This window comes from Punica granatum, chromosome 4 (assembly GCF_007655135.1).
Source record: "Punica granatum isolate Tunisia-2019 chromosome 4, ASM765513v2, whole genome shotgun sequence".
In the NCBI taxonomy this organism is placed as follows: domain Eukaryota; kingdom Viridiplantae; phylum Streptophyta; class Magnoliopsida; order Myrtales; family Lythraceae; genus Punica; species Punica granatum.
The window spans coordinates 4429013-4453142 of NC_045130.1; the positions used below are offsets into that span (position 1 = coordinate 4429013).

The 24130-nt window shown below is 38.0% G+C and overlaps 4 protein-coding genes and 1 pseudogene across 6 annotated transcripts; 1 reads left to right on the forward strand and 4 right to left on the reverse strand.

The window, feature by feature from the left end:
- Window positions 1-10: 10 nt before the first annotated feature.
- On the forward strand, window positions 11-2755 carry LOC116204745 (protein Spindly). 2 transcript variants are annotated; one of them, XM_031537004.1, is made up of 7 exons: window positions 11-25; window positions 123-454; window positions 1148-1270; window positions 1521-1709; window positions 1792-1873; window positions 2008-2072; window positions 2194-2755. In XM_031537004.1, exons 2-7 carry the CDS (start codon window positions 164-166, stop codon window positions 2494-2496), a joined length of 1053 nt encoding a protein of 350 aa, XP_031392864.1. In that variant the 5' UTR covers window positions 11-25; window positions 123-163; the 3' UTR covers window positions 2497-2755. The 2 variants fall into 2 exon arrangements, with proteins under 2 accessions (XP_031392864.1, XP_031392865.1); XM_031537005.1 differs by lacking the exon at window positions 11-25 and having other exon boundaries at window positions 26-454; window positions 2200-2751.
- A 211-nt stretch (window positions 2756-2966) lies between these two features.
- Window positions 2967-4817, reverse strand: LOC116204744 (annotated as a pseudogene).
- Window positions 4818-7724: 2907 nt separating this feature from the next.
- Window positions 7725-9641, reverse strand: LOC116203268 (protein trichome birefringence-like 19). The gene is made up of 2 exons (XM_031534941.1): window positions 8834-9641; window positions 7725-8725 (listed from the first exon to the last, which is right to left on the reverse strand). The coding sequence occupies exons 1-2, from the start codon at window positions 9452-9454 to the stop codon at window positions 7943-7945; spliced, it is 1404 nt and encodes a 467-aa protein (XP_031390801.1). The 5' UTR covers window positions 9455-9641; the 3' UTR covers window positions 7725-7942.
- Window positions 9642-12747: 3106 nt separating this feature from the next.
- LOC116202229 (protein trichome birefringence-like 19) lies at window positions 12748-17031 on the reverse strand. Its single transcript, XM_031533688.1, has 2 exons — window positions 16401-17031; window positions 12748-13794 (listed from the first exon to the last, which is right to left on the reverse strand). Exons 1-2 carry the CDS (start codon window positions 16944-16946, stop codon window positions 12973-12975), a joined length of 1368 nt encoding a protein of 455 aa, XP_031389548.1. The 5' UTR covers window positions 16947-17031; the 3' UTR covers window positions 12748-12972.
- A 3657-nt stretch (window positions 17032-20688) lies between these two features.
- Window positions 20689-24119, reverse strand: LOC116206328 (tryptophan synthase beta chain 2). Of its 2 annotated transcripts, none has more exons than XM_031539159.1 (6): window positions 23967-24119; window positions 22952-23279; window positions 22342-22558; window positions 21523-22060; window positions 21334-21432; window positions 20689-21133 (listed from the first exon to the last, which is right to left on the reverse strand). In XM_031539159.1, exons 1-6 carry the CDS (start codon window positions 24031-24033, stop codon window positions 20877-20879), a joined length of 1506 nt encoding a protein of 501 aa, XP_031395019.1. In that variant the 5' UTR covers window positions 24034-24119; the 3' UTR covers window positions 20689-20876. The 2 variants fall into 2 exon arrangements, with proteins under 2 accessions (XP_031395019.1, XP_031395020.1); XM_031539160.1 differs by lacking the exon at window positions 23967-24119 and adding an exon at window positions 23495-23717.
- Between the last annotated feature and the right edge of the window lie 11 nt (window positions 24120-24130).

Sequence of the window (24130 nt, forward strand, 5' to 3'; positions counted from 1 at the left end):
TCAGTCTGACTAAAAAGAAGAAAAGGTAAACCGTGGCTAGGAAGTCAACCGGACCGGACCGAACTGAATCGAACCGCTCACGGGCCGATTGACTGCACTTCTCGTCCATTGATGTTCTGCAGGTCGATCGGAGGAGCAGAACAGAGCAGAGTAGATCCTGCAGATGGCCGGCTTACTAGCTTGGGCGGCGGACGTCGTTGGCGGAGGCGGAGGAGCGACTGACGATCTAGACGAGGACAGCTCAATTCCGCTCGTGTTCACTCCGGATCAGCAGAAGTACGTGCAGGAGCTCGACCAGAAGGCCGCCTCCCTCAGCCGCTCGATCCAGGATCTGCGGCTGAGGATCCCTCCCCCGGACATCTCCCAGCGCCTCCCTCACCTCCACGCCCACTCCCTCGCCTCCAACGCAGCCCTCGCTCTCCAGCTCAACTCTCACTCCGCCACTCGCGAACAGGTTCGTGTTCCTCAACACTCTGAGAAATTTAGGGGACTTGGTTCCACTTTCAGCTAAACTGAGCATCAGAAATCGTAAAGATCGACCATTTTCTTGCCTGATAATGCCGATTTCAGTTGAAAGTATTTTTTCTAGGAAAATTGTAATGCTGCCAATGAACATTACTGATATTTCGTTTCAATGAAGAAGTGCCCTTGCACATTTTGATTTAGTTCATAAGTTTGTAAATTTGTTGTCTGAAGATGCATAAGCTTGATATTCGAGTTTGCTTTCGTGTTCCTCTGCTGTTCTTTCATCTGATCTTCTCTTTTTAAAATGGCAGTTATTTGTCTATCTAGTGATTCACAAGGATTTTTTGTTGAAGTTTACTGGAAAAACGTGATCATTTTGATAAAATTGAAACCTAAATGTGTAATCTTAATCTTGTATCGATCTCTTTGACGTGATTTCTTAAGCAACAATTAACATGGCTAGTCTGGTTTAATTAGATTCTGCTCTTACGGCTACTTTTGGTCTACCCTGCCTTATAATCTGTCGCCTTCGGTGCTGTTTTATGGGGTTGGAGTGCCAAAAAGCTTTCTTGTCGTTTATCTTGCCGCTTCTTCATTTAGTTGACCCAGTATGCTGAAGACTGATAGCTACAAGTAGGGGCTAGTGGGTTTTCTAATCGTTCAAACTGATGTGTATGATCAGGCTCAACTGAGGGAGGTTACCCTGCAAGAAGAAAATGCTGCATATGAAAAGGCCAACTCAGACTGCGAGAACAAAATCCAGGAGAAAATACAGGAGGCTGAAGCACTTCGAAAGAAGTTGCAGGTACTTCTTGAGGGCGGCCCAAAATTGTTGTTGCTGCTTCTCTTTTTGGAGCTCTAGCGAATGTCTCTAACTGTAATGGCCGTCATGGATGTGTTACATTTCCTTCTATCGGCTAAAACTTAGTGTAATATCTTTGTTGTTCTTGCATTATAATTACTTGAGTTGATTTTATATTTCCTCTCTCGGTTGATTCCACACTCTAATTTCATAATTAAATTGTTGGGCCAACTTTATGAATTGACAATGGCAGGACATAGACGAGGATGAGAAAAATTTGATGGATGAGCTGGAAAGTGCGCACAAAGCTCTGGATACAAATCAGTCTGGAAGTTCTGATGGACCTAAAGTTGAATCTCTTACGGAATCTGAAGGGGGACTGGATGCAGATTCTAAGAAGGCTGTGATTCTGGAAAATATAGAGAATAAGAAGAAAGAATTGGTTTGTTGCTTGTCTTTCTCACCGAGAATAATCTTTTACATTTTCTCCCTTCAATTTCACTGAAACTAGCCTTGTTTTGCAGAGCTTGATGGAGGAGAAAGTTCAAGAATTGGAAAAAAGGTGGATGATAGTTCAGGATCATGCACTGAAGCAGCCATCTCCAGGTATCTTACTTGGTTCCGGTTATTTCGCTGACCCTGTGCTGCAGCATTAGAAAGCAATGGATATTTTGAATAAGACATATTATAGCTCGAGACACGTTCCGTTCCCCGAGTAAATGGCATTTTCTCTCTTGCAGCCCAGAGAGAGAAGATATTGGATAAACAGCTCCACAGTTTAATTGAGCAATTAGCAACAAAGCAGGTGGCGTTTACATTCTATAAATTTGCTCTCTGTGAACTGAATCATTTCATGGGACAGTCATCTTGGTCTTAGCTGATGGAGCGAAACTTTCTTTCCTTTGTTTTTCTTCTCTCGAGCATAGGCCCAGGCTGAAGCCCTAGTCAATGACATCCATCTGAATGAGAAGGAACTAGAAAGATTAAATGGGCTGTCGAAGAGGCTTGGCACAAGCAACATGGAGGCCACTATGGCCAGGAACCGGTTTGGAAGAAGCAACTCTGGGCTTGGATCTGCTTCTCTAGATTACACAGGCAATTCTCATGGCCGGCCTCTCTACGGTGTTGGGCGAAATGAGAGCCTACAGAGGCCTGCTCTACTTAGGTCGGCTTTCGTGCTTTACTTACTAACATTGCACGTGTTGGTGTTCATCAAGATTTCATTCTGAAGAGCATCTTCGGCCCTTTTGTCACCACTCTACCAGTAGAAATTCTTCTTAATTCATAAGCAAAGTTACCCCCCTGCTGTTTATATGTTGAGCCGCCTATTTGTTCCTTTTTTGAGTTGATGTTACAAAAGAAAGGAATGGTAATTCCTGTCCAATTCCAATTAAGAGACTTGGGTGTATGTATTCTACTTGTATGGAGCATGAATATTCTCATGTATATGATTAAACACATCGAGAGAAATAGTGGCTTAAACCGAAAGGAAATGTAGGTCCTCGAGATTATAGATTGAATGTTAATGAAACAGTTCATTCTATTTCCTTGTTATCCAGCTGTACTCTACGATCCTTGAGCACTGGAAAGATCCGACTGCTGGAACATTAATGTGCCAAACAGTTTGATTAACTTTCAGAACACCGAATTCGTGTAGCTGGAAACGGGAATTAAATCCAAGAGCTTGCCGATCGACGTCTGAATTAAAAGAAGTCCCTCTTATGATGGAAATATTGTGCACATGGAATTCAATCCTCTGCTGCAGTGGTACATGATGATGTAGCAACTTACAATTTGCATCACCCACATAATGAATATCAAAGGAAGTTGAAATTGTCTATTCAGGGAAAAAAAGAATGTTGAAGATATGACAAATATGATAAGCCATCGGGTATGCGCATTTAATGAACCAAAACAATGTTGCCCTTGATCTCTGGCCGCCTCCCTCTATCTCCGACTATCGGTCTTCATCGTCTCCAGCAAGAAATCGCTCCAAGCATCGACCGGCCCAGGCAGGCACCAGTGGACACAGTCGTTAAACCATTTTTCATTGGGCGGATGCCCATACTTGTTTGGGTGCCCGTCCGGTCTCAAGAGCAAAGCCTGAGTTGTGTCAAGTAACCTGTACATCAGCCCCCTCTTCCTCCCCTCCGCTTCAGCCTTCTGGAATTCTTCCTTTTGGATCATGTACAGCTCTGTCTCTTCGCCGCCTAAGGTGGTTTCATTGCTCGAAAACGGCTTTTTTCTCACACAGTCACCTCCATCGTTCCATAGCCCGCCTTCGAAGTGTGATGGCGAGAGTGTCCTGAGATACGTTATTCCCCTGTAATTCTTCCTACTGTTGATGGCACTGAAAACGGTCCTCAATGCCTTTCTGAAGCCCTCAAAGTTTGAGATGTACGGCACGTTCTCGAGCATGCAGAAATGGCAACCAACTCGTTGTTGTTTCTCATAGAAGATGAGCGAACCGAAGAACCAGTGCCCTCCGGAGATGATCAGATAGTCGAATTCGTCTATATGGGCCAGCCAATGGTCATCGATCTCATCCAGGTAGAGATTGAAGATTCCTGAGTGCGCGGGACCATCCGGATCTGATTGATTCGTTTTCACCAAGTGAGGGGAAGTGAACGTCGCGAGGGTGAAATTGTATGTCACGTAATTCCACCGCTTGACAAAGCGCTCGTCCGGCGTGTATGCATCTTTAGGGTACTCCACCTAGAAAGAACAGATACCATATGAAGGCCTACTGATCATCCACATTACTAATTATAATCGATAAATAAGACTAGCACTGAACAGAAAACGTACTCCATCCATATGAACGTCGAAATTCAATTTGTGACCGGCTTACGGGCATGCGACGATTCTATAACTCGGGAATGTCAAGACCAGATGCGCGGATGATTTTATATATACTCACCCTGGAGAGTAAGCAAATGAGGGACTGCACTTGGTTCCTTGCCAGAGAGTCCCCAACAAAGGCCATGGACTTCCCTCTCGCAAGCTCCAAGAACCGGGTCGGGTCAAACAGTGGGAGTTCGCACCCGAAGGGCTTCCACCTCCATTTCATGAAGCCAGAGTCGGGCCGCCCGTACTTCATGCAGTTCTGGTGCTCGTGGATCGCCATGCATGTCTCATTCGTGTAGTACGGGGCGCTATGGTCCGGCGCCCACTCCCCCAAGAATATGTCTCATTCTCTATTAGCACCGGCATCCGAATCAGCGATAGTATGATTGACATTGTCGTCTCTAACATCAATTACTCGCGAGATCGAAGCCGGAGTAGAAGAAGAGGGAGGAGGATCACGAATAGAAATCGCGAATTCGAGGTAATCAGGTTGACGATGATACTCGAAATGGGGGTAAATGGAGATGACGGTGATGAGGATCAAGGAGATGGTCACAACAAGAACTACACTCGGAGGTTTCCCGAAGGGAATAATATCATGAGCTCCTGCTCTGGCCTTCATCGATCTTTCTGATATATGCCAGTGTAGAGTGTTTGAGAGGGTAGCTATCTAGAGATCATATCCCTCTTTGATATATCATATCTATCCTTTTTAATAATATGATCTGCTGGCCACCAACCCCTTAGACGACTTATATGAGTAATCTTTAGCTCCTCCTCATCAATATATACATACATATATATATATATATGTATGTATGTGTGTGTGTATTGTATTCGGGATATGGTAAAAGTGAATAGATCTAGTAAAGTGATAGATATTAAAATCGAATATTTAAATTTCAAGCAAGAGCTTCTGCCAGAGTATATCATTTTTTTTCTCTGTTAATGGATGATCTTTAAAAATGAAATTTCCAAGTGTGTGTGTATATATATATATATATTTTTTTTTTCTCGGAAGAAATTTCCAAGTATATGACCTTTAGTAATTAGTTAATATTAAATTGTCTCATTTAGGTCCTTGGTTTAAAAAAGAATAAAAGAAAAAGGGTTCACGGATATGTTTGTGTCCTTAACTAACTAAAACATTTTAAAATGGAAGTTGCATGGTTGGCTAATCAGTAGTTAATGATGATTAGCTGGCTGTTGGACTCAATATTCACCCGCATTTGGTGCATCACGTTTTGTACTTTGGAACTGGTGAATTTGATGCTTAAATTAATTTTGTAAAAGCACATGGCATATTGAAAAGATAGTTTGGTATAGTAATATTGTTCTTGATCTGGGGTCGAGAAGTCTTATTGCTGGGAATTTCACGGTGCGTTTGGTTTCAGAGTTAAAGTAATTTTGATTTTGATTGTGGAAAAGGACAAATGTTGTGTAGTGCGTTGAGTTAAAGTTAAAGTTAAAGTTAAAATTTTTGACTTGGGAAATGTGTATTTTTATTGTGTAGTGGATTGAGTTAAAGTTAAAGTTAAAGTTTTTGTGATTTTAACCCTGAAAATAAACGGCAGAGGTTAATGTCTCTTTATTTTTTTTCCCTCTTATCTATTAATTTCAATCTCTATAGGTTTATGAACTCTTTTATAATTGAATTAAAAAAAAATTCCTGTGCATGTTACTCTGTTTAACTAATGCGGGCAGAGGTCTAACCTCATGTGTATCTTTTAAAAAGGCGACGCCTATAAGAAAGCAATCATCATATATAAATTAATAATCCATGGATCTAAATCTCTAATTATAAGAAGTCAAATTAAGAATCCGAATTATATATATATATATATATTTCTAATCTAATTATAACCAAGTCATAAGTTTCAGTTTTTTTAAAAATAAATTATGTCCATATCCAAAGTATATTATTTTAATATAATCGAATTATAGAATTCGATTTGTTTTGTCCGATTAGCCGAATAATCTGATATCCGTTTGAGTTGTATCATCCCTAATATTATGAGGAATTATAATCTCGTATAGGGACATATTCATGCCAATTTTATTTATGCAGAAAGTCACAAAATATCATACCTAATACATTTCAAACAACAAAAAACCTGCAATAAAATATCTCGAACCTAATCTTTATTTACTTTAAAAGTTATATAATCCACAAAGTGGCCAGCTAAATAATCATGTTCAATTCACAAAGTAGCAAAACAAATCAAGTTCATAATTCAAGACACGAGGAAAAAAAAGAAGAACAATTAGCTCCATGATAAGGCTTGCAAGGCCCATACAAACAAATGGTTTGAGTCGATTTTCAACTTTAAAAACCAAAAACCAAACCATGTTAACAAATTTTTTTTAAAAAAACCTTAATCAAACTATATTTTCGGTCTGATTTTCGGTTTTTTGGTTACCTAAACAGCCTTAGTAGCGGTGCGGCCATTATGGGGTATACACATAACAAGTTTACTTATTAAAAGAAAAATGTAGAGATTATGTAAAATTGCCAACAAATAAATAAATAAATGAATATATAAATGAATAATTCAAGCGATGGACTAGCTGTACAAAAAAAAAATGCAGAAATTTCAAGAAATGGCATGGAATGGAATGGTTGCATAAGCGCGATCCGCTAACTAGTCTACTCTACTTCCTTCTTTGTAAGTGTAACGAATTTTCCATCTTCAATTAAGGATAACTCGCAAGTCACTAAGGATATAAATTCGAGCCAACTGGTGCCCCTCATGCTCCTTTTCTAGGAGTCGAACAACTCCTTCATGTTAAACAGGCTGAGTTGATGCTGACCTTCATGACCGTGCCCACTATGATCCAGCGTAAAATAAATGGCTCGATTCGTTCTACGCGTAAATTTTGATATTGATTTATGTATCTCACGTTTCAAATTGAATATATGAATGATCTCTTGTCTTTTTATGGACACTTGATTATTTCACTTTCCCCCAGTTCGACCATAATTTTATATATTGAAACGTACAGCTTAAGAAAAATCATAAACAAAAGGTATGTCATTAAGTAATCAAGTTTTGGAAATCATTTGTATTAGACAGCTAAGACAGCAAATAACATTTCCTACTCTGCCATTTATATTTTTGATTGACAATCGCACATTAAAATAATAAAATTGTCACATACATACCATCGAAAGAAAAAATTGTCACTTACGCTCTTGCTTAGTTTACGTACTTATAAAGTGCAATAAACTAACTAATTAATGGGAAGGAGGACTTAAGATATATAAGACTCTCTCATAATGGGCCATTCTGTAAGTAGCTGGCTCATCGAATTAGATGGGGTTGATGGTCCTAAATCCAAATATTCACGAAGTATTGATCGAAACTAAGTTCTCATTTAAGTGCCGACGATTAAAAGGAGATTCGTGAATTTAGTATAATAAAATATATATTCTAATAGCTAATAAAGGAATACGAGTATCGAATCTAAAATCTCTTATCAAGCGAGATTATGCGTTACCGCTTGGTTTTAGGTTATATTTACTATGTACTTGGACACAATAGACGGGCCGCAAGAACTTGAAAGGACTATACAAGCACTTCTGTAAGTTCAAGATCGAATGCAAAACCTCAAAGAAATCGATCCCTTTTCTTATGATCAAACTTTTATATATATGAATCTCATCTCATTTCCGGAGGAACATGTGGAATTATCGACCTCAATTAGCATCGCCCACACAATGAATATACCAATCGAATTCGAAGATATGACAGGTACGAAACGGTAAGCCCGCATGGATATATATATGTATAAACATCTACTGAATCAAAACTATGTCGCCACTAGGGCTCACTTCTCCTCCCTCGATATCCGACCCTCTATCTTCATCATCTCCAGCAAGAAATTGCTCCAAGCATCGACCGGCCCTGGCAGGCACCAGTGAACACAGTCATTATACCACTTCTCATTAGGCGGATGCCCGTACTTGCTCGGGTGCCCGTCGGGCCTCAGAAGCAAAGCCTGAGTTGTATCAAGTAACCTGTACTTCAGCCCCCTCTTCCTCCCTTCTGCCTTGGCCTTTCGGAATTCTTCCTTTTGGATCGCATACAGCTCCGTCTCTTCGCCGCCTAGAGTTGTCTCATTGCGAGAAGACGGCTTTGTTCTCACACAGTCCCCTCCAGCATTCCACAGTCCGCCTTCGAAGTGTGATGGCGAGAGAGTCCTGAGATAGGTTATTCCCTTGTAATTCTTCCTACTGTTAATGGCACCGAAAACGGTCCCAAGTGCCTTTCTGAAGCCATGAAAGTTCGAGAGGTATGGTACGTTCTTGAGCTGGCATAAATGGCAGCCGACTCGTCGTTGTTTCTCGTAGAAGATGAGCGAACGGAAGAACCAGTGCCCTCCTGAGATGATCAGGTAGTCGAGTTCGTCTACCTGGGTTATCCACTGCTCATCGGCCTCGTCCAGGTAGAGATTAAAGATTCCTGAGTGAGCTGGACCGTCTGGGTCCGATTGATTTGCTTTCACCAAGTGCGGAGAGGTGAACATCGCGAGCGTGAAGTTGTGCGTCACATAATTCCACCGTTTAAAGCGCTCGTCCGATGTGTATGAAATGTCCTTAGGGTACTCCACCTAGAAAGAAATTTGACATGCCGATATATAAGAACACATAGCGTATCCGCTCTATCTTGAAAACGCCGAGAAATGGCTAATCAAAGAGAACTGATTTTCAATACTCACCCTGGACAGTAAGCAAATGAGAGACTGCACATGGTTCCTTGCGAGGGAGTCTCCAACAAAGGCCATGGACTTCCCTCTTACAATCTTCAAGAATTGGGTCGGTTTGAATAGCAGGAGCTCACACCCAAACGGCTTCCACCTCCACTTCATGAATCCGGAGTCGGGCCGCCCGTACTTCATGCAGTTCTGGTGCTCGTGGATCGCCATGCAAGTCTCATTCGTGTAGTACGGCGCGCTTGGGTCTGGTACCCACTCCCCCGAGAATATGTCGCACTCTTTATTATTAGCACCGGTCGTATCCGTATCAACCACAACAGGATCAACAACATTTTTGTCTCTAACGGTGACTTGCGTGACTGGAGGAGGAGGAGGAGGAGAAGGAGGAGGAGGAGGATTGTGACTAGAAATTTCCGGCGACTGGTAATCGGGCTGCTGATATTCGAAAGGGTGGTAAATGGAGATGAGGGTGATGAGGATGAGGGAGGTGGTCACAACAAGAACAACCTTGGGAGGTCTTCCGAAGGGAAGCTCACGAGCTCTTGCTTTGGGCTTCATCGATCTCTTTGGAAGAGTTGTGATCATATTAATTCCCTCTAATTTGATGTATCTGACCTTTATCATAGGTCGGCCCCGGCAAGGCCACCAGCCCCTCGGACGACTTATTTATGTAAATTTAATTTTCCAGCATTTCAAATGGTTAGATCGGGAAGAAAAAAAATTGTCATATGGAAAAGATGCCTCAGGCCAGCACAGTGGCTTGGCTTAACTTGGAAAAAAATTCTTGCTTTGTGGTCATTGTTTTCTAATTAAACTTTAAACGTGTGCGATTTTATTTAGAAAAGACAATAAATGTGGGGATATTACATATAATTGCCATATGTTTTAGGATTTTGTATAAACTCTTGCTTGTGAATAATCTTTAAAATAGTAAGGCTTTAATGAGTTTTTTTTAATAAATAAATTGTCCCATTCAGATCCTTCATCCATAAAGCAAATAAATAAAAGGGTTAATAATAAAAAATATATAAACTTTTCGCATTTTAATAATTGTAGCACGAATTTTTTTTCTTAACCTAAATGTGTACAAACTTTTGATTTAATAAAAATTCTAGCACGATGTCCAATTTTTCGTTAATTTGGACGGAATCAAGGTTATAGAGGGCATCGGCGACCCCAATCTAGGGAAGGGCGTCAACGACCCCAATCGAAAGGAGAGGTGATGGCCGGGATCGTGGCTCCACCTGCCGAAATCAGGAGAATTCCCAATTTAAGGGTTCTCCCGATTTCGAGGGGTTGGGGCCTCAATTCCAGCCACCACCCTTTGATTGGGTCATCAGCGCCCTCCCCCAGATTGGAGTTGTTGACGCCCTATGTGGTCTCGATTCCGTATAAATTAACAGAAAATTCGATGCCCTATTATAATTTTAAAAATATGAAAAGTTTATACTTTTTTATTATTATAAATAAAAAGATTCATTCTTGTGTATTTAATGAGAACACGCAAAAACTCTTTCTTTCTTTCTTTCTTTCTTTCTTTTTTTTTCCTGTTGAATTCTTTCTTCTTCTTTTTTTTTGTTTAATATATAATGGTTCAGTGCAATAGTATTCTTCAACTCATATCAAGAAAGTCTGAATTCAACTCTTATCAACGAAACTTTTTGCACTCATTTTGTTTCCATTCCCTAATTGCTAACTGATAAAAAATTCGAAGTTTATCATGTAATATGATCATATGGGGCAAGTATGAACATGCATGGCCGGCTAGTTAATGATATTAGCTGGCTGTTTAGACCCCTAATATTCACTCTCATTTGGTGCATCATGTGTTGTGCTTTGAATTTGGTCAGTTTTGATGCTCAAATTAATCTTGGAAAAACACACCATGACACACGGTATATCTATATTTTCCAATGCGTGTTACTTTTTAACTAATTCGATCGGACAGGTTGTGGGCAGAAGTCTAAACCCATGTGTCATGTTTGTAATTTAAAAAGTCAACGCTTATCATTCACATATAAATCAATAATCCATCGACCTAATCTCTAATTAAGTGGCCAAAGAAGAATCCGATCTGATCTATTTCTTCTCTCAATCCAAAATCACTGGACTTGTATACCGTTTATTGCAACACATTCAATTTCCAAAGCAGAAGCCGTTTCCCGACCTAGATTGATTCAAATTGGTTTGACATATGTTTTCTTAAATAAGTTCTCAACTCAAATCTTGTAACTAGAAAAATGTCACGATTAAGAGAGTTTTATCCCATAATACATTAGCCATGTTTAACTCTAAATTAACCGTGATTCATTAGATTTTTGAATATCAAATAGTGTAAATTGATGAAAATATATACATAGTTTTAGAAATGCAGAAATTTCACCAGATTTATATGAAAACCCACTTGAAGAAGTATGTAGGTTTGTAAATGAATATATATATACATACATATATATATATATATATGAACCTTTGACTCAAGGGAAGCAAGAATATTTTGCCCCTTAAATGCCGAAATCTTGCAAACATTTCATGGGAAGCGATCATTATATATTTGTCAAGTAAATATATTCTCGATACCGGATTTCTTTTTTTATCCTGCATCTCATATGTGGCGTGAAAAAAATACTAATAGAATTGAAAATAAGTATTAATTATTTGAGTAATTGTTATAATTATTAATTATTTTAACTTATCCAAAAACTTTTTGATGGCCAAATCTTCTTTGACCTTTTCATTTTTCTCAACAATGATTCTTTGACAAATTCAAAATCCCATGAATTCTGTTCCGAGAAAAATTCTTAATCTCTAAATCAATGTTGTTGGGCCTTAAATTAAACTAATATTACGTTTTTTGGATTATAAAGAAAGTTTATGGACTTATTAGAATAAAATAAATTTTAATAACTAATAAAATATTGTGCGAGTCGGTAATCCCATTATTATAATTAAATATAAAATTTCTTAATTACCAAACGAGGTCATGCGTCAGTGCGCTACACTTTTTCTAAATATTACATGAATTTGCGTCATGCAAGTTAAGTCGAAACTATGAACAGGCGGCCGACTTGATGCCGGCCATCATGACTGTGCAAGCTGCTACAATTTAATTAAATAAACATCACGATTAAATTTATATATGTCATGTTGCATTATTAGTGGTCTCTTGTCTTTTACCGACACTTCATTATTCAGCGGTTATACGTCAATCGTTTTATATATTGGAATATACAGCCTTAGAAGTTAGAAAGGATCTTTAAGAAAAAACATGTCATATACTAATATTTTCTTTTGCTTGGAAATATATGATCAGTTTACTAGTCGTTCGAAACATATGTCATATACTAATCAAGTTTTAATAGTCGTTCGAATTTAATAGCTGGATCGCAATAAGAAATAATAAAATTTTCAAGAAAGAAGGCATAGCATAGTACATATGCACTCACCTATCAACTAAGAAATTACAAGTTCGATTTTTATTGTGAAATTTTCTATACCCCTTAGTAAGTATTATGATTTTTATTTCATCATATTAGATTTATGAATCTCCTTTATAATCGAAAAAAAAATATATCCCATGCACTATCAGTCTTGCTTAGTTTATTAAGAATGGGCTGTCTTGTAATTTAATTGGCCCATCTAATTAATTAGATGGGCTTAATAGGCCTACATTCAAACGTTTTAAGTATATACTGTCTATAACTACCCCATGTTCGGGCATCAGCATACACCAATTTTCATCACATGTTACTTGAACATATTAGACGGGGCGCAACCGTGCAAGAACCTGAAAAGATTCAGCTTCAGCATCTTTAACATGCAGAACGCTTTAATCGACTTTCCCATATAAACAATGTGAAGGATGATGATTGAATTCGGATGGTTGTGAATTGCTTGAATTTTAAGAAATCGATCCCTTTCCATGATCAAACTGCTTGTATACGAATCTCATCCTCAGTCCCGGCCGGGAGAACGTATGAATTTATCAACTTACAATTTGCGTCTGCTACCGCAAACGAAAAAAAAAAAAAACTTGCAATTTGCATCGCCCACATAATGATGAATACCAATGGAAGATGAAGAAGATATAACAAATACGACACGATAAGCCGTGGCCGATATGCACATTTATTTGAACAAAACTATATTGCCCTTAATCTCTTGTCACTAGAACTCAGCTTCTCCTCCCTCGATCTCCGTCCCTCGGTCTTCAACATCTCCAGCAAGAAATCGCTCCAAGCATCGATCGGCCCCGGCAGGCACCAGTGGACGCAGTCGTTATACAGCACGACCTTCTCTTCGGGCCAATGCCCGTACCTGCTCGGGTGTCCGTCAGGCCTCAGAAGCATAGCCTGAGTCGTGTCGAGTAACCTATACTTCAGCCCTCTCTTCCTCCCTTCCCTTTCCGCCTTCTGGAATTCTTCTATTTGGATCAGGTAGAGCTCCATATCGTCGCCGCCTAAGGTGGTCTCATTGCTCAAAAACGGCCTCGTCCTCACGCAGTTCCCTCCCTCGTTCCACAGCCCGCCCTCGAAGTGTGACGGGGCGAAAGTCCTAAAGTACGTTATGCCCTTGTAATTCTTTCTGCTGTTGATGGCACTGAAAGCAGTCCTAAATGCCTTTCTGAAGCCATAGAACTTTGTGAGGTCTGGCACGTTCTCGAGCCTGCAGAAATGGCACCCGACTTGCCGTTGTTTCTCATAGAAGACGAGCGGCCGGAAGAACCAGTGGCCTGCGGAGACGATCAGGTAGTCGAATTCGTCTATCTGGGTCGTCCACTGCTCATCGAACTCATCCAGGTACAGGTTGAAGAGTCCTGTGTGGGTCGGACCGTCCGCATCCGCCTCCTTTGCTTTCACCAAGTGCGGAGAGGTGAAGATCGCGAGGGTGAAGTTGTATGTCACGTACTTCCATCGCTTGAAATGCTCGTCGGGTGTGTATGAAGCATCTATAGGGTATTCCACCTATAGAAAAATGTGACATACCGATAAGAATAGATACTACATTTGATCTATCAGTCGAGGAATGGAGAACCCAAAAAAATGGCCTACTATAAGATCACTTATACATCACTACCGATTAATACATTAGTCTCACGCGAGACACAAAACAAACTCCATATGACTCTGGAATCAAGACCGACTGACGTGCCTGCTATGATTCTTAGGTCGGGCTTGTCACAACGAGATGCGGATCTATATTGCCCTCATGAAAACAACTGGCATTATTTAATTTTCACTAGCTTGGACTTACTAATTAAAAAATTGAAATCATATGCGTGTCCAAGATCCATTTCACAAGAGAGTCAAATAATAAATAAATATAAAACTCCTTTTCGGGTCAATAAAGGTCGAATTTGAAGGTTAGTATATCATTTTCTATTAGATTTGATCACCAATGAAGTCACCGAGGTTTCTTTATTAGGAGCCAAGTAGCTCTCTAATACGGTAACTAACATTCATGAAATCCAATAACTGGCCTAGATACATATACACATCAGGTATGTGTGTATATATATATATATATATACACACACACATACTACGATAACTAATAGTATGATTCTATATATTATCTTTTTTTATTTTTTGAGAATTTTTTTGATAATAATATGTAATTCAAGTAAGCAGCCTGGCTAAGTTGCGGGACGTAAGCGGAAACTTCATGTAGAATTTTATTCATGATATAATGAGGACAGCCCTTGATGGAATCATGCGTTCAAATAATTTCACATTCAAATCAAAATTTATGACACTTATATATCAACCAACTAGCCAAACCCGTTGCTTGTGTGCTACATGTTATATCTATTTTATAAGTTAAGGTGAAATTTCAATTGCTCTTTCTTTTGCGAGTATCTCATCAACTTCTAGAATCTCCAGTAAAAGAAATTAAAAAAATAAATAAATTATCAAATGTATAAACTCCCATCACATGCATGTATGATGATAACCACAAGACAAATTAGAGTCACGTGAATTTTGTATTATTGGAGATAGTGGTGCCTCCTTGCACAATTACCGACAATCGTGGGAGGCGATTCTTTATATATTCCCTTCGCATCCCTTGTCCCAATACTTAATTAATTTATGTGTATAATTATAAATAAATAAATAGATATCTATATATATAAAGATATATCTTATGGTCCCCATATTTGTAGGACACAGAAATAATTTCACTCCGATTTTAAGAAGTTTTATATCATGTTTGATATGACGAAATGAAATAGAATTGGAACACTAAATCTGATGATTTTGGCGTGGTGATTCCTTCCGGTTCTATTTTCCTTCCTTCATGTTACCAAATATGCACTTACTTTATATTGTTTCCAGCTACGTCATCCACAGAAAATTTGCACGTTACAGAAGTCATGGATTTGACCTTTTCCCTTGTCATTAAATTACCAAAAGGTCACAAAAATATATATACATATAGGCATAAAATAAATATACAGACAAAAGAAATTAGGTTGTGTGTATATATATATATATATATAGATGGAGTGAAAGAAAACAACTTTATATACTTATACAAATATAAAAAGAGAAAACATGTCCTGCCTTAGATTTGAAACTCTCTCTCTCTCTATACATACAAAACCCAAAAAACCCATCGTTAAAAGAGATTTCGTACATGTGCCTACGGAAAAAAGAGATTTCATAGATGTAGCAAAAAGCTTCCATGGCGACATGTTCTTTCTTTACCTGCAGCTTCTACCTAATCCTTGGATTTCTTTTTAATAATATGTATATATGTTTTTAAAAAATTATCATTCAATTACCTACTCCTTGAATTTCGTTTGCATCTGGGGCTTAGGTAAACTAACGTTGCTACCGTACGTCGAGATATTGGACACATTAGTTGGGCCCCCTTTTCACCTGTTTCAATCGACTCTTAATAATAAGTCCACTTAAATGATGTCTAGTTGTATGTATGCATATCATCATTATACTGAACCACTTATGACTCGGACCAACAAAGAAGAAGAACCGCATACGTCTCTGATTGGACTCGTTCCCTTGACTCACCAGCTACATTATCTAAGTATGTGTTATTAACTTGATAATATAAATTAACCAGGCAGCTACAATACACATCTTGTTTGATCGTTATACGGGAAGAGGATCCTTCAACTTGTGAACTTTTGTGGAACACAAGAGCCGCGACAACATCTATATGTTAGTTGACATACCAAAAAGGAGATATATAGATCCGGTGGTCGAAACATATCTCAGCTTTAATTTCATTTCATTGTATCATCACTCCGTTTTTAGCTTCCCAAATGGAAACCGAAGATTGAGAAGCGGCTTTAAGTATGCATTATGGATTGACGATTGCTAGTTAGCTATTTATATATCGTTTGCTCATATATATTTAGCTATATGTATATATGCATGTGATCCTTTTTTCTTTTTTTCTTTTTGGCTCACAGTTTTCCAAGTGTGTCTTGCCTAATATTTCCAAAGCAAATTAAATAAAACAAAATGTAACGCATCAATGAAAATTTAAAAGTTAAAAAAGGAGAATGTAAAGAACAAGAGATGAGGTTTCTCTACAATATACTGACCCTTGAGAGGAGGCAAATGAGGGACTGCATTTGGTTCCGGGCCACAGAGTCACCAACAAAGGCCAAGGACTTGCCCCTAACAAGCTCCAAGAACTGGGCCGGGTTGAACAGCGGCAGCTCACACCCGAACGGCTTCCACCTCCACCTCATGAAGTCGGTGTCGGGCCGCCCGTACTTCATGCAGTTCTGGTGCTCGTGGATCGCCCAGCACGTCTGGTTCGTGTAGTACGGGGCCCTCCGGTTGGGCACCCACTCCCCTGAGAATATGTCGCACTCTCCAGCACTAGCTGCATCCACGACGGTGCGGGTGTCGGCATTATTGCCACTGACGATAACTCGCGAGACGGACGAAGAAGAAGAGGAGGGAGGATCGGGATTATTAACGGAAGATAAGGTGATGGACTTGAGGTAAGTATTGGGCTGCCAATATTTGAAAGGGTGGCAGATGGAGATGAGTGTGAGGAGGATGAAGGGGATGGTCACGAGAAGAACAACCTTTGGTGGTTTCGTGAAGGGAAGCTCATGAGTTCCTGCTCTAAGCTTCATCTCGATCTTTGGCTCTTCTTGAGAGAAAGAGTGAGAGAGATGATGAGATCCCTCTTTGATATCTGTGACCTTTATATTATTGTTTAGGGCTTTATATATATATATATATATGAGTACCTTGATTATGATGAATGTATTTTTCAATAAAATTTAATCGACGTAATTTCTTTATATATATAAATATAAATATTTACTAATAATGTCGTTGATTGAGTATATTAATCCCACATGGAAAATATAAATTAATAACCATTGATTTATAAGAGATTTGGATACCAACACTTATCAATTTAAGTTTTTAAAGAAAAAATCCAAGTTCATGTAAGCTCATGAAAATTCAATATTGTTAATTACCTGAAAAAGTTTACGAGAAGATGAATTTTTTAATGCAAACTAAAATACCTAATAATAGAAGTTTTTCTAATTTTCATGTAATTTTATCATAAGGGGACCACTTTGAACAAGGTCGGTTAATCATCCATTTTAGCTGGCTCCTATGGATCCATTTTATTTTTATTTTATTTTATCTTATTCTATTTTTATTTTTCTTCTCTTTTGTTGGGGTATCGTTGTACTTTAGATCTGATAGATCATACTGATGCTGGATTTGTGGTGCATAAATTAATTGATTGATCTTGAGGAGACCTCATTTTATGATTTGCCTATTCGAATATCGCATAGTTAATTAATTAATCGTCCTTTGTAGTTTTGTGGGCAGATCACCTCTAGGCTCTAACCTCACGTGTATTCTGAAAACTACCACCTATATTATATACAAAAATTGACTTATTAAAAATATAATTATTATATGAAAATAATGATCAATCAATCTAAATCTCAAAATGGCCAAAAAAATGTCTGATCTTTATTGTCGGGTTGTTGGATCTAACTACATAGCTGAACTATTATATTATACATGTGTCTAAAACACATTATGAAAAATTATCGCTTTATTATAATGATTTGATTTCTCAAAGAAATGCAGATATTTGACCATAATTATATATATTTATATATAAAAGCTTGATTGTATGTATATGTATATATATGTTCTTCACCATTTGTAAACCCTTGACTATAGGGAGACAGTACATTTTACCACATAAGTGGCAACATATACATGAATTTCATGATAAGCATCTATCAGTATTATTTGTGTAGCAATTTATAGACTCTATAAGTACGAAAATAATTAATAATATTGGTGATTCTTGCAAAAAAAAATTGAGGTTAAAAACATGCTAAACAATATGTATTATTTTAGCAACATGTATATAAAATCATGTGGTTTATTAAATTTCTTATAAAAATAAAATGTTTCAATTATAAAAAATAAAATCATGTAGTTCTCTTTTTTCCCCTCAAATTGAGCCAATTTATCAGTTTTATCATTTTGTGAATAGCAGGGTAATAATTAATAATAATTAATAAAATTGGTGATTCTTGCAAAATTTTTTGAGGTTAAAAACATGCTAAACAATATGTATTTTTTTAGTGATTTGTATATAAAATCATGTGGTTTATTAAATTTTTTATAAAATATAAAATGTTTCAATTATAAAAGAATAAAATCACGTAGTTGTATTTTTCCCTCAAATCGAGCCAATTTATCAGTATTATAATTAAGTGAATAGCGAAGTAAAAATTAATATCAAATTTATACAGTTAAGGATATATATATATATATATATATATATATATATATAAACTGGAAGCATTTCGGAAGTTCTCGCTGAGAGTACGTTCATTTTCATACTCTGAAATTTCTCTTTTATTTTTTTAAAAATGCAAATAAATTGATGTAAATATAGATATTACTTAATCATGAAATAAGTAAATAATAATAATAATAATATAATATAATATAACATAATATAATACAATACAATATAATATAATATAATGTAATTGTTCTTCATTCAGTCTTATATGTCGATTTATAAAGTATTCAAATAGGGATTGTTCCTTATAGAACTTGAATAAGCCAACAATATCATGGATAAGATGCATCAATATAATCATATAATAAAAGTCAGTCGAAAAATGCGATCATGTATTTTTAATAAGGAGGTCAAAATTTTTATATGTTATATAATGATTGTATTAAATTGAATTAGAATTTAACTATGAAGCAAGTAATATATATTTTCAATCATATATATGAATTTCACTAATTATTTTTATGAAAATAAGGAAGAGTATTTTTATTTGTTTTTGGATAAACTACATAAAAAAATCACAAATAAGGGCAAGTTGTTTGACCAATTGCACTAATCCTATGACATTAGCCTGGACTTCAAATACTAAACATAGTAGAATAGTTTAGTACTTAAAAAACCGCATGAGCAAAAAAGAAGAGGCAAACAATGTTGCTTCTGAATATAAGTTAAATTACATATTTATAATTGAACAAATATCTTTAACTGCGGCAACGCGCGGGCTATGTAATTCGTTATCATTAATTCTAAAAAGCGAAGGAACTTTTTTCATTTAGAGAGAGAGAGAGAGAGAGAGAGAGACTTTTGTTCACTATATAATAAAACTCCTTTTCTGGCTGAAAGAGGTCCCTCAACGACTGCTTTGGTGCAATGTTCCTATCGAAACAAGCAATAGATTAATCTAATTATTAAGACAAATCACCTCAACTTATTCAAATAATTGTTATTTTCCTTTTCTTGCAGATTCAAATTCCAATGTGCTCTGTTCTCTTTGGGTCAAAGTGTCCAAAATTTCATCACCCCGATGGATGTATATTAGCAACTAGTAATATATCTATATCATCCCTGTAACACTTGACTCATCCACCATAATGTCTTTCCCACTTGACTCATTCACCATAATGTCTTTCCTCACACTCAAGACCAATTTGCTCATTTTATATGACCAATTTGTCGAGCCTGAATTTTAATTAAGTATTGACTTGAGGAATTTGATTCTGACCTTCATGACTGTTGTTGCTATATATTATCATGCAAAAATATTAAATTTTTCTAAGTAGCCTAAAAATTTTTTAATTTTAAATTTACATTTATTGAATAGTTCTTGAACATTGCGTAAATTACAAATCATGCCATCATGAGTGTTGAGGAGTAATAAAAAAAAAAGAAAAAAGGAAACCTACATCAAAAAAATCAAGAGAAAGAATTGTGTTTATATGAGATTTGAGTATCACCACTTAATTTTAAATTAGGAGAATTTTTAGATTAATTACTAGGAGGTAATCCTCATTAAAAATCTATGCCGACACATAGATCAGCTCCTCGGTCAGTTCGACTGTCGATTAACTGGAACATCCAAGCTTAAAAAAATCATTAAATAAGTTGAATATATAAATTAATCAAGTTTATTTGCCAATAATATTAATAGCCGTACACATTAAAATAATCACATTGTTGGCTACGCACTTGCTAACTTTGCTGTCACTTAGGTAAGATATTACAGAAATAAAAAAATGTATCTGTATTATATTTTTTAATAATTTATTGAGAAAAATATTCTATTTTCAAAAAGATTAAATAAATTATAAAAGAAAATTAATTTTTATACGCAAATTTTGAGTCTAACCATTTATTATCATAGTTCTGTTAAAATTAGAATATGATAAAAAAAAATCGAAAGAAATTAAATGAAGCTAGTCTTGTCTAAGTCTTGTCTAGTTCTTTAGTTTTTATATATATGTTGTAATTGTTTTTTTTTCTGAATATTGTAATTGATTAATAAACTCATAGGAGTGCTCGGGAAGTTTGATATATGTCAGCCAATTCTCGGATTTCTACTTGGAAATAGTAGTCGACATTAATGTAACGCGACAATGGTTTTTTTTTGTTTTTCCGATTACAAAAGGGGCCGTCCGTGAACCTAGAATGCAACAATGGTTTTTGTCAATGTTTATTTGAGCAATGTCCAAGCCAGCCCTTTGTCGCCTCAAACTTATGCTGCCAGATTAGGAATCTTGGCGAGTGACGCCTGTATCTTCTCCTCCTCGAAAGACAAGTCGACCAGCTTCCCCTGCAGGTACATCTCGTAAGACGCGAGGTCGAAGTGGCCATGCCCGCACATTGCCATCAGTATGACCTTGGTTTCCCCCGACTCCTTGCACCGGAGAGCTTCTCGGATGGTTGCAGCAATGGCATGAGTTGGTTCTGGCGCTGGTATTATCCCTTCAGTCCTGGCGAATTTTATGGCACCTGATGATAACCCGGGACATTTACTGACATTAGCTAGTCATAAATTGTCATTCTCTGATTCTCTTGGTTAAATGTGAGAAATGAAGTCCATGTTTGCCATGTGAAGGAATGGAAACAGAAAATATAATCGATCCCGGTTTTCTATGGAACCCGTTTCAGTCTCGTTTCGATCATGTGTACCGAGTGAAACATATGAGTACCTTCAAAGCATTCCTTTTGAGGAATAGCAGTTGCCTCCATGAAGCCCTGTTCATAGACATGAGATATCAATGGTGCCATGCCGTGGTAACGCAGTCCTCCTAGAAGGAAAACCGAACATATCAATGAACTGAATAGAGTAGTAACATTCAGCGAAATAAATATATCTCGCAGGAAATAACTGCACATACCAGCATGAATTGGGTCTGGAATAAAGTCGTGCCCCAGAGTATGCATCTTCATCAATGGAGTCATTCCTGCAGTATCCCCGTAGTCGTATGCGTAGACCCCCTTTGTCAGTGAGGGACATGCTGCTGGCTCAACCGCCTTTATGATCGGGTTAATTTTCCCTCGCAGCTTCTCTCGAATAAACGGGAAACTCAACCCTGCGAAATTAGAACCGCCACCTATGCACCCTATGATCACATCGGGAGTCTCTCCTATAGCTTCCATTTGGTTTGTGCACTCCTCGCCGATGACTGTCTGGTGGAGCAAAACATGGTTGAGAACGCTCCCGAGGCAGTACTTGGTGTCAGGTTTCAAACCTGCTACTTCCACGGCTTCTGAGATGGCTATCCCCAGGCTTCCGGGGCTTGTGGGATCGGCTTCAAGGATCTTCCTACCTGCCTCTGTTATGTTTGAAGGAGAAGGGTGGACGTTTGCCCCCCATGTTTGCATCATCAGTCGGCGGTATGGTTTCTGGTCATATGAAGCTCGGACTTGCCACACCTGTGCAGAGAAAGTGTATAAGAGGAAGGAATTATTCGCTGAAGAATGAACCCAGTTCGGAACAGTTATCATGGGTAACAGTGCAACAAGAATTAATATGAATGTCCTGAAAAAATTTTCCAGCTCTTTTCCGGTTTTGGAAAACATCTGCTCGTGGGTGCCGAAGTTGGAATGCAAATGTTGCATCGATAAACATCTGATCCAAATTCTAGCAGGCCGGCAGCGTAATAACCTGGCATAAATCAAAATGACGGGTAGGATTTAAGGTCTCAAGATCTTACTTCACAGTCGAGGCCGAATAAACTGCACGCAAATGCCAAGGCACTCCCCCATTGACCAGCTCCAGTCTCCGTGACAACCTTCCTAATGCCTTCCTGTAGATTGTACCAAACTTGGGGGACTGCAGAGTTGGGCTTGTGCGATCCCGCAGGGCTAACTCCTTCATACTTGTAGTAGATCCTAGCAGGTGTATCGAGAAGCTTTTCCAACCTCCTTGCTCTGTATCCAAATAAGAGATGCAAGACTTAAACTGCGTAGTTTCATGGAAATAAAACAATTATACCAGCAAATGAAGAAGTGATGGTATGCTGGTCTCGGAAACCAGCAGCTTTCCATTTCTTCATGTTTCGGAGAATACATACAAAGAAAGCTAAGATGATAAGTGTTGAATTATGAACCAGATGATATTCATCCGGCATGTTGATGCCAGGCTATTCTAGCTGAACAATAGTCAATTGCATACCGAACCAATTCCGCAGATCAAGTGAAGGGTTGCATAAGCCTAGCAGGTGGGCACGTGCGATTTAACGATTAAATGGATCGACAGAGTTTTTTCTTATCAGCACCAAACTAATATGCAAAAGTACAAATTACGCGCAGCTTGAATCAGACCTGATCAAAGGAGTCGGGCGCCAAAGCCCGTAAATATCAATAACCTCGTCAGGAATATCTATAAACCTATCCTGGCTTGCCTCCTGCTTTATCAACTCATTTGGGAAGAGAGGAGAGAGATCCTCGGGGTTGATGGGCTGAAAGGTCTTGGGGTGCAATGGTGGAGGAGGTTTAACTGGTAGATCCGCAGCTAAGTTGTACCATCTGCTAGGAATCTCTGTCGAACTAGCCGATACTCGAATTCCAGCTCTAGAGCTGTATGAAGGAGGACTCGGATGATTTGGCCTCTTGTTCTTCAGTGCAAATGTTTTCGGCCATTTCTCGGCTCCTGGAATGCAAGAAACTACTTAATCATACTGACCTCAAAAATCAACCAATCTTCCGAAATATATAAGCGCAAGAGAACAGATCCCCATATGTGAAAGAAAATATAAACAGTGAAACATATGTGTATTCACAACCAACCCACTTCATTGAACATAAACAGAGACATATATCGGGCGGTAAATGGCTTTTCGACTAAGTCTGGACACGGAAATTCACCTTTACTCTCGATTCTTGAATATGCAGGGGAAACAGGGGAAGCAGCAGCCATTACAGGAGCTCGGAAAATGAAGTGAGAGTTTAGGGTTTTGACATTGGAGATCGGTTCCTCTTCCTCAATAAAGTATACGTTTGTTGCACTATTAAATGATTTGTTAAGAAGGATGACTGTTTTACTAGGACTCTCCTTCAAATCACATGAAAATATGTTACCTTAGCTTTCTCAAAACTGGTTTGACTAAATATATTCCAGTCTTTTTGTCCTCTCTTCCTTCCATTTTGGACCAAAACTGATATGATGAAGAGCAATTCTTCGGGTGCAGTTGCTCATTTTTCATAACCAAATTAGTCTTCACAGCGAGTTTTTTTTTTTTTTCTGCATCTTCTTTTCCGGTATATACCACGGCAGAATCCGTGACTCGTGATCCAGTAAGACAGCAGAAAGAGACATGCTTTGGGACCAAAATGTCACCTGTGGCATGGAATGTTGAAGAAGATGAACCGACAGCAGCGGTAGGGGAGACAGGGGAAGCAGCCATTTTTCTGGATGGTCCAAGCTCTCTTCTGCTGCTGAAGAGCTTGGGAGCTAACTGACAAGAGGGTCGGGGGTTCCTAGAACCTTCCCTGGTCGCATGC

Coding starts and splice junctions, on each gene's coding strand:
- LOC116203268 (XM_031534941.1), bottom strand. CDS start 9,454: ATGATAAAGGTCAGATACATCAAATTAGAGGGAATTAATATGATCACA. Junction 8,726..8,833: donor TCATTTGCTTACTGTCCAGG/GTGAGTATTGAA, acceptor ATTTCTTTCTAG/GTGGAGTACCCTAAGGACAT.
- LOC116202229 (XM_031533688.1), bottom strand. CDS start 16,946: ATGAAGCTTAGAGCAGGAACTCATGAGCTTCCCTTCACGAAACCACCA. Junction 13,795..16,400: donor TCATTTGCCTCCTCTCAAGG/GTCAGTATATTG, acceptor ATTTTTCTATAG/GTGGAATACCCTATAGATGC.
- LOC116206328 (XM_031539159.1), bottom strand. CDS start 24,033: ATGGCTGCTTCCCCTGTCTCCCCTACCGCTGCTGTCGGTTCATCTTCT. Junction 23,280..23,966: donor TTCAACATTCCATGCCACAG/GTGACATTTTGG, acceptor CTTGCATTCCAG/GAGCCGAGAAATGGCCGAAA. Junction 21,134..21,333: donor TCAAAAGGAATGCTTTGAAG/GTACTCATATGT, acceptor GGTTATCATCAG/GTGCCATAAAATTCGCCAGG.
- LOC116204745 (XM_031537004.1), top strand. CDS start 164: ATGGCCGGCTTACTAGCTTGGGCGGCGGACGTCGTTGGCGGAGGCGGA. Junction 1,710..1,791: donor AGAATAAGAAGAAAGAATTG/GTTTGTTGCTTG, acceptor CTTGTTTTGCAG/AGCTTGATGGAGGAGAAAGT. Junction 2,073..2,193: donor AGCAATTAGCAACAAAGCAG/GTGGCGTTTACA, acceptor TCTCGAGCATAG/GCCCAGGCTGAAGCCCTAGT.